Source organism: Hipposideros armiger, unplaced genomic scaffold, assembly GCF_001890085.2.
Source record: "Hipposideros armiger isolate ML-2016 unplaced genomic scaffold, ASM189008v1 scaffold_1298, whole genome shotgun sequence".
NCBI classification, from domain to species: Eukaryota; Metazoa; Chordata; class Mammalia; order Chiroptera; family Hipposideridae; genus Hipposideros; species Hipposideros armiger.
Window position 1 is genome coordinate 161048 of NW_017732648.1, and position 9869 is coordinate 170916.

At 39.1% G+C, this 9869-nt stretch overlaps 1 protein-coding gene across 1 annotated transcript in view; it reads left to right on the top strand.

Annotated features, from left to right (window-relative positions):
- LOC109377125 (lysosomal acid lipase/cholesteryl ester hydrolase-like) overlaps positions 1 to 1455 on the top strand; it is a 46212-nt gene extending 44757 nt beyond the window's left edge. The window contains exons 9-10 of the mRNA XM_019633378.1: positions 373 to 444; positions 1309 to 1455. Of these exons, the coding sequence (XP_019488923.1) occupies positions 373 to 444; positions 1309 to 1455 (219 nt within the window). The remainder of the gene's footprint in view (positions 1 to 372; positions 445 to 1308) is intronic.
- Positions 1456 to 9869: the final 8414 nt, after the last annotated feature.

The window sequence follows — 9869 nt, forward strand, 5'->3', positions numbered from 1 at the left end:
ATATATATATTTCTTTCCCGAGTAAGATAGTTAACTCTTTGAAAAAGTTCAAGGTTTAAATTTCAGTTAAAACTGTCAGCATTAAGTTTATCTAACGGGTATAACCATTGATCTAATAATATCATTCACAGCATGTGTGTATAGCTGCTTTATTGTGTCATGCAATAGCTACTTTCCAATGATACAATGAGCAATTGAGTCATTTAGTAAAGGAGAGCAAAGGAATGCCATGTATTTTAAATTACAGCTTGGGAATGAGTAAATCTGGGTATTGGTGTAAAATCGGTATCTTAGGATGTGGCTAACTGTGGTTATCTGTGGTATCTCAGACATCTGTGTCAGATAACTTTTTCCAAATTATCTTCTTTTTAGACATTTAAATTGAAGAAGTTTCAAGCCTTTGACTGGGGAAGCAGTTCCAAGAATTATTTTCATTACAACCAGGTAAAGTTTTCAAAGCCTTTGCAATCAGAATAGGCCCTGAAAACTCATCGAGGAAGCCCTCCTGAGTTCCCAGGGTTCCGGCTGGGCTCGGGGCTGTGGAGATGTTTCAGAGAGTTGATTAGACAGCACCTCAATTCCAGAGCAACCTAAGTGTTGCAGACCGGGGCTCCGCTCTTTGCCCTTTGCCTGACTCTGTATAACAACTATCACTGTCACCCATCCATCATAGTGTTCAGGAACACGGGTTTTAAAGTCAGACAAGCCCACCCAGGTGTTATCTGGTAGCTGGAGGGCCTTGGCCAGATTACATTGTCCAAGCCGTTTCTCCCTCACGCAGTACATTTACCATTTCTCAAGCACTAGGTGCTCTAAAGTATGAGGCACTTTGCCTATGTTTTTCTGATTTAATTCTCACAACACCCCTGTGACATAGATGTGATTATACTTATGAATAAAGATGAAGGAACTGAGCCTTAGAGAACTTCTGTGACTCGTGTTACACCCAGAGGGAGGGAAAGTAGGCGAGTGTGGACTCCTGAGCCCATTCCCAGCCGCTGGGTTCTGCTGCTTCGCATGGACGACCTGGGAGGACGCCTCCCGCCCAGGGGATTAGACTCTCGGTACTGTGCCCAGCTCAGGGTAGCAGCTCAGTAGCTAGCAGTACTAGCGTTAGTACTCTTGCACTTGTGGGTGAGGTTTCTTTTTGTTCTGGTAATAGTAACTTGAAAAGTAAACTGAGAACGATTTTCAAAATGTAGCCTTTTATTCTCAGATCAAATGAACGAGTGTTTAATGGAGAGTGTTGGTTGTGTTTTTATAAATTAAAACAACCGCAACAGAGGTTTCTGTGGGTTTCTGTTACAGACTTCCCCTCCCACTTACAATGTGAAAGACATGCGTGTGCCNCTAACTGAGACTGACAGAAGACAGATTAACAGTAAAAAAGCATATGAATTTTATTTATACGTACATGGGAGGTCTCACAAGAAAAATGAAGACCCAAAGAAGTGACTAGGCCCAAGAGCTTATATACTATTAATATAATAGGTTGAACAAAGTATAGCAATTGTGAAAAAGTCACTAAAATAAATATGGGAGATTAAAAGAAATAAGCGTGTTTTTAACAAGGGCTTTTTGTACAGATTTCTTTCAGCCTCCCCTCTGTCTCTAGTGACAAGAATGTTTCTTCCTCCTGGCGTAGGGATGGCTTCTTTCACATGGGAATTTTATCTCATGCTTTTACAAAGAAGAAGGATGCTCAAAGTATCCTCTTTGCATCTGCTGTTTTACAAGTGTCTTTAACTCAAAATAATCAGTGTGGCCAAAGCAGCATATTTTGTGATGGCATGTCCTGAACTCTCTCAGTGCAATATTATGCTGTTTTTTGTGTGTAATTATTTCCAGTACAAAAATAGGATCATACTACATGCATGTATCTTTCTTTTTTATTTAATTAAACAGCATTCTATTTGTTAGATACAGGCTAAGTAGCTGTATCAGAGATGCCAAAATACAGCCTCTAAATAAATAGTTTTTCTTTCTCACAAATCAGTCCAGATGCCAGTGGCCCAGTACTGTGGTGGAGGGGGTGTGGCAGTACTCTAGGAAGTCGTGCAGGGTCACAGTCCCCTCCACACTGTCACTCTGCACCCCTGGCATACTGTCCTCTGCTGCCTGGTTGAAGCTGGATTCCCTCCATGTGTGTCCCACATGAAGGAAGCACAAAAGGGATATAGTTCCTACTCTGGCAGCATGAAAGCTTTAGGCATCCTGTCCGTGAAAGGAAGAGGGCAAGAGTGGGCACTGGGGGCAATGACCACTCTGTCATAATCAAAAATACCTTTTCAGGTCAACAGCTAAATTTTAAAGTATTTGTAACTGAGGACAGATTTCCTTTGCTTGAATTATTATTGTTATTATTTTTACTATGATAGCTTTTTGTTTGTTTGTTTTTGCAGCAGTACACCATCCCGGGGCAAATATTCTGGAATTAGAGATGTGTCCTGATACATTAGGCAGATTATTTTCTTAGGCTACAGTTGTAGAAGTAGAGGGTAGGCTTATCTTTAAGACTTCTGATACGTATTGTACTTTAGAAAGGTTGAACCTATTGACATTTTATTACCGTTCAATACCTAAAAATAATTTTTAAAATGTCACTTTAAAAACCATCTATCCTAATATCCTAATATTATAAATATTTCCTCCTGATCTTTACCCACATCTCCTTATCACATAAGTGTAACCATAGAGGTTGTTCACCTTCATTTACTGAATTTTTCCCATTTAATGTTATTTATAAGCATTATTCATAAACAGCTTTCTCTTTCTAGTTTATTATATTTATATTTACAAAAATTGCAAACTTGTGTATATTAATATAACATACGAGGTGTNCTGATGTGCCTCGCCCGGGAAGAGCGCAATGATGGTGCCAACTTGGGCCAGTGAAGCAACGTCCTCCACAACTAGACTGAAGCACAAAAGGACAGCAACTTGTCTGTTCCCCTTCCCTCAATTCCCCAGCACTGTTCCCATCCCCCCAATTCCCCAATAAAAAATCTTTTTAAAAAAAATCAAGACAATTTAGACAGAAAAGTATAAAGAATGGCAGCTTTGCATGCAGTTCAAGGCTAGTAAATATGAATCAAACTATATTGTTTAAAACTGAAAAATCCATCTAAAGACTGGTTTCCACAGTCTGCCAAATGAAACACCTGAGAAATGTGTTCAGGCCCTTCCAATCTTTGGCCAAATTTTCTCAGGCTCCCTCCCAATGTGTGTGCTCTCTTGGCTTCTTCCCTAAAGCCGCCTCCCTCTCCATGCACAGCAAGACCATGCTGGGATGGAAAGATTCTATTGATGTATAAAAGTGAAATCTACAAGAACAGGTAGTGAGATGCAAAGGGGGAATGCTGCATTGGAGGTAATATATTAATATCCTGATCAACATGCTGAATGGAGAAAGAAAAGAAAGATGAACAGGCAGGTATGGGATATAGGACACAAATATTGTTTGTTTTGAGCAGCTCTGGGCACCCCAAAGCAATTGACAAATTGATCACAGCTTACTCTCCAAGAATTTAAAACATGTCATATTGCCTCACTGTATAGGGAACTTTGCATTTGGGGCAAATTGTACACATGGAAATCATTTGGGTTTAGAAAGACTTCCACAAAATCGGATGTCTTATTAGTTTTTAAAATCTTGGGAGGTGGAAGTGGGGGAGTGGTGAGGATGAGCAATTTTTCAGATAGTTTGAGAGAATAATAATAATGATGATGAAATAGTTCACATTTTCATGCATTTTTCTTTTTTTTACAAAAATCTCAATTTCTTTCTGTTTTTAAAAAAAGGGGTTTCCCTCCAACCCCTCAGAAGAGGGTCTGCTTCTTTTAAAAAAATTTTTATTAGTTTCAGGTGTACAAAACAACATAATGATTAGACATTTACACCCCTCACAAAATGATAACCCCATCAAGTCTACTACCCATCTGAGATCGTATGTACCTATTAGAACACCATTGACTATATTCCCTATGCTGTACTTTGCATCCCATAACCATATATATGTCATTCAATGTTATATTAGTTATAGGTGTACAACACAGTGGTTAAGCATTTGTATAATCTATGAAGTGATCCCCCAATAAGTCCAGTACTCATCTGACACTATATAATCTTCACAACATTATTGATTATATACCCCCCTTATTATATTTGACAACCCGTGATTATCAATTTGTACTTCCTAATTCCTCCACCTTTCTTCACCTCATTCCTTCACCTAATCCCTTCAACCTGATGGTTCCTAGATGGATCTAGATCCTAGATCCATCTAGGAACCATCAGTTTGTCCTCTGTTATCTATGAGTCTATTTCTATTTTGTTTGCTCGTTTATTCTGTTCTTTAGATTCCACCTATAAGTGAGATCATATGGTATTTGTCTTTCTCAGTCTGACTTATTTCACATAGCATAATATCTTCTAGGTCCATCCATGTTGTTACAAAAAGTAAGATTTCATTCTTTTTATGGCAGAGTGATATTCCATTGTATAAATGTACCAAAATTTCTTTATCTAATCATCTGTTGATGGGCACTTCTGTTGTTTCCATTTTTGACTATTGTGAATAGTGCTGCAGTAAACACACAGGTGCATATATTTTTTTCAAATCAGTGTTTTGGATTTCTTTGGATAAGTACCCAGGAGTGGAATTGCTGGGTCATAAGGTAGTTCTATTTTTAATTTTTTGAGGAACCTTCATACTGTTGTCCATAGTGGCTGCACCAATTTGCAGTCCCACCAACAGTGCACAAGGGTTCCCTTTTGTCCATATCCTCTCCAACATTTATTGATTTATTGATGATAGCCATTCTGACAGGTATTTCATTGTGGTTTTAATTTGCATTTTCTGATGATTAGTGACATTGAGCATCTTTTCATGGCCATCTGTAAGTCCTCTTTGGAAGAATGTCTATTCTTTTTGTTGTTGTTTTTGTTTGTTTTTAAGCTGAGCCATCCTGCCCCCTGTTGGCAGCTCAGCGGCTGCTCAGCTCGGGCCGGGAATCGAACTGCTATTGCTCAGGGCTCAAACTCTTAAGCAAGCTCTTAACCAACTGAGCCACTCAGTCAGCCCCTCTATTCTTTTTAAAAAATTTTTATTTGCCCAGTTTTTAATTAGACTGTTTTTTTATGTTGATTTGGATGAATTTTTTATAAATTTAGATATTAGCCCCTTATCAGATGTATCACTGGCAAATATCTTTTCCCATTCAGAAGGATGTCTTTTTGTTTTGTTTATGGTTTCCTTTGCTGTGAAAAAATTTTTTAGTTTGATGTAGTCCCATTTGTTTATTTTTTCTTTTGTTTCCCTTGCCTCAGGAGATATATCAGTAAAAAGGCCCCACCTCCACCATCACATTTGCAGTTAGAGCTTCAACATATGAATTGGCAGTAGGCAGGGGAACACATTTAGTTCATAATAGTACTTGTAAAGAATATGTATTCTGTTGGGTGGAGTGTTCTGTAATTGCCAATTACATTACTAAAAGTGATGTCTGAGAGTTTATTTCCTATATTTTATTCTAGGAGTTTTATAGCTTTGGGATTTACATTTAAGTCTTTAATCCATTTTGAGTTTATTCTTGTGTATCATGTGGTATAAGAAGGTAATCCAGTTTCATTTTTTTGCATGTATCTGTCGAGTTTTCCCAGTACCTTTTATTAAATAGACTGTTTTTACCCCAATGTAAATTCTTGCTTCCTTTGTCATAGATTAAATGACCATATAGGCATGGATTCATTTCTGGGCTGTATATTCTGTGCCATTGATCTATGCGTCTGTTTTTATGCCAATAACATGCTCTTTTGATTACTATGGCCTTGTAGTATAATTTGATATCAAGTGGTGTGATAACTCCCAGTTTGTTCTTATTTCTCAGGATTGCTGTGGCTTTTTGGGGTCTTTTATAGTTCCATATAAATTTTAGGATTATTTGTTCTAGTTCTGTGAAAAATGCCATTGGTATTTTGATAGGGATTGCATTGACTATAGATTGCTTTGGGTAGTATGGACATTTTAACTGTATTAATCTCTCTGAGGCTCAATTTCCTCATGTATAAAAAGATGGTGGTAGTACCTACCCTTAGAATTGTAGTGAGGAATAAGGAAGATATTTAGGGAATATAGCACTCTGCCTCACATATAGCAAACACTGTGCAAATGGAGGCTCTTTTGTTATGAGTTGTTACAAAAGATTTACAGGTGATAGTAAATATGTCTTTCCCAAAACAAGTGGAGATGAGGTGGAGAGGAAGAAATGGATTTTTTTTATCATAAAAGTAATACATGCTCATGGAAAAATTTCAAATGCTAGAAAATAGTATAAAGTAAAAAATAACTTCCATCTCCATTCAATGAATTTATCCTCACCGCAGCTACAATCAAATTTAATACTTTTTGGGATACCAAACCAGAGGTCCCTCAGTGTGTCTCTCTTTCTCCCTTTCAGCTGGGATGCATTAGTTTGTTTTTAAAAGTTAAAAAATAAAAGCAAGTTAGTGTGCAGAGAAGTTCTTAAGGCAAAGGCCCAAGGGTACTCACCACCGCCCCCTGCACATATTTTGCCTATTCCCTTTTCCTAATATCTTTTGATCACTATTCAAAACAAAAGAGAAACTTAAGTTGTCTCTTATTCACAACACCCTTGGGAGCCTTGCTTGGTCCTGTGACTCTTGTGTTCCTGAAATCGTAGGTCGAAGTCAGAGCCAGGTTTCCCTTCCCCCCTGTAGCTGGAAGATTCCCTTGCTCTCCCCTTTTCATGCCTACTTCACTGGCACTTCTTATAGTAACTTCACTCTCTGCCTTCTTTACTGGAGAGAAAGGTATCTGCAAGAAAGGTATCATGTCTTACAGACCTTTGAGTCCTTCAAGGATCTTACACTTGGAAAGAGCTCAATAAATGTCCCTAGAGGTAGGCTCTAGAATTTAGAGCCTGAGGAGGCTTGGGTTGAGCTGCCGGAATTTTTGTTTTGAGGGAAAACATTGAATCACTCGGACCATCAGTTTTCCTCGCTGTGAAATGGGTAGAGGTGGGGTAATAATAACTGGCCTTGCCTACTTCCTCTGGCTGCTGTGAAGGTCAAAGGAGATAGGGCAGTAGAATGCTAAGTGGATGAGTGAGTCCCCTTTATGCCGACTGTGACAATGTGGACCTTAGGCATCTATGAAGACACAACGGTGCTAAAGATCACGCCTTCCTCCATTTCTGCCATGACAATGCTCCTTCACAGCTTCCTTGATCCAGCCACTGCCTCTCAGGCTACTCTCTTTATCATCCTCTTCTCTGCATCCCTAGTTCTTGCTTCCCTGCTGAGTTTCAGGAGAATAGAGGGGAGGGACGCCTCAGAGGGACCGGAGTTAGAGGAAGATGACCCCCGGACAGCACAGTTTGCAGAAGTAGCCAGAGCAGTAATATTTGTGCCAGTCAGAAATAGTGTTGATCTGAAACACACCAGGGAAGGGCCCTGGTTTCCGTGCCAAGAATGGGCTCCAAGCCAAGAGCCGCAGTCTGCTGCGTAAGTATAATTTGGCAGCAAAGCGCTTTTGAAAGAAAAAGCCTCTTGCAGTTGGACACTAACTAGAAAAAAGGCATCTCCTACTAGGCAGTTTGAGTCTCTAGTAAGGTGGACAAAATGAAAGTGGCTTGCTCTTGGCAGTCGGTTTGATCTACCCGAGACAAAGCATTGCTGAGGGAACATAGCTTATGGGCTAACACTGCCAAGGGCAGAGGTTCTACAAATGCTAAAACTGAGATGTGACTGTCCAGTGTCCCTATTTTATGAATAAGGGAACTGAGACTCACATGAAAAGAGACTATCCCTGAATCCAAAGCTAGGCTAGAATTCAATGGCCTATATTCTTTGTGCTTCTCCCTGCCGTTTCCCCCCCACCCTCTGAGTCCTCAGAGCCAGTGGGGGCTGTCTTTGCTGAAAGGCAGAAATGTGGTTAGGAGCCATGGCTTAGATTGCTGTAATCCATACTCTTTGTTAATCATTTGCATAAATACAACATAAACATCTCTGATCATTTTGTAGTAAATTGACAGAAATGTTTATTTGAAATTTTGCTAAGATCTATCCTGCCACATAACTTTGTGGGTAATTGGTGAGAATTTTTATTTTATCACTGTGAACTCTGAAAGTCTTTGTTTAGGACATTTTTTTAAAAGCATGCATACAATGGAATACATACAATCAGCAATAAGCAGGAGAGAACTATTGATACTACACGCAACAACAAAGATGAATCTTCAAATAATTATGCCTAGTAAAGGAAGCCAGACCAAAACAGTGTGCACAGATGGTCTTTTTACATAGTGCGTACGACTCGTATATGACTCTATTTATATAAGATTTTAGAAAATGCAAATGAATCCATTGTGACAAAGTAGATTGGTAGTTTTTTGGGGGAGGGTGAGGAGCAGCAAAGATGGTTCATCAAGGGGCACAAGAAGACTTTCGTGGATGATGGATATGTTAATGTGTTGATTGTAGTGCGTGTTTAATAGGTGCATACATATATCAAAATTTATAGAATCGTACACGTTAAGTGTGTGTAGTGTGTTGTCTGTCAATTATACTAAATAATAATGGTGTTGATGGTGACAAATTAATCCAGGACCTCATGCTGGTGATGTTTGGTGTAAATGAACCTATTGAGTGGCTAGTGCTATAAAAATATAGCACACACAATTATAGTAGTAGGCTATACCATCTATTGGGTTATCGGAAAAGCCATGACGCATGTTTGTGACAGATGGCACTAGTTCATTTTTGGAAGTACTAGAGTCATTCACATCTATGTTATTGCTATGTCATTTGACAGCTGACAGTTCTAGCTTCATTCTAAAAAAAAAATCAGTGGTTTGGTTGAGGTTTGGGTATTTTACAACAAGTTGAAGATGGAAGACCAAACTGTGCATTTTTGCCATACTTTACTGTTTTACTTCCATAAAGGGAAGAATGCGCATCAAGCTTGTGAAAAGTTGCATAAAGTTTATGTGTCAATGCTCTACAAGAATGTCAGTTTCAATAATGGTTCACGAAATTCCATGCTGGTGATTTTGATCTCAGCGAAGCTCCTCGCTGGGTCAGTGAGGCCCACCGAGGTTGACGATGACAAAATAAAGGCATTGATTGAGTCAAACCCACGTTACACGACACGAAAGATTGCAGAAACATTGAACATCCATCATTCAATTGTTCATGACCACCTGAAGAAGCTGGGATATGTAAGCAAGCTGGATATTTGGGTTCCACTTGAACTCAAAGAAGTTCATTTGACGGCGCATATAAACATCTGCAATATGCCCATTAAATGTGAGGAAAATGATCCTTTTTTGAAGTGACTGATAACTCGTGATGAGAAGTGGATTGTTTAAAACAATGTGGTGCACAAACGTTCTTGGTCCTGATGTGATGATTCGCCTCAAACGACATCAAAAGCAGACATTCATCAGAGGAAGGTTATGCTCTCAGTGTGGTGGGATTTTAAAGGTGTCGTACTTTTTTGAGCTTCTACTAAGGAAATAAACAATCAATTCGAATGTGTACTGTTGGCTATTGGACAGTTTGAATGAATCCATCATCCAGAAACATCCAGAGCTTATTAATTGTAAAGGAGTTGTGTTCCATCGCGACAACGTGAGATCACACAGAACTTTGATCACCCATCAAAAATTATTGGAGCTTGGATGGGATGTGTTGCCACACCCACCATACTCACCTGACCTTGCGCCGTCAGACTTCCACTTGTTTCACTCTCTTCAAAACTCCTCGCGTGGTATAAAGTTCAGTTCAGATGAGGCTGTAATCAGAACCTTGTTCAGTTTTTCACAAATAAAGACAGGTCTTTCTATGA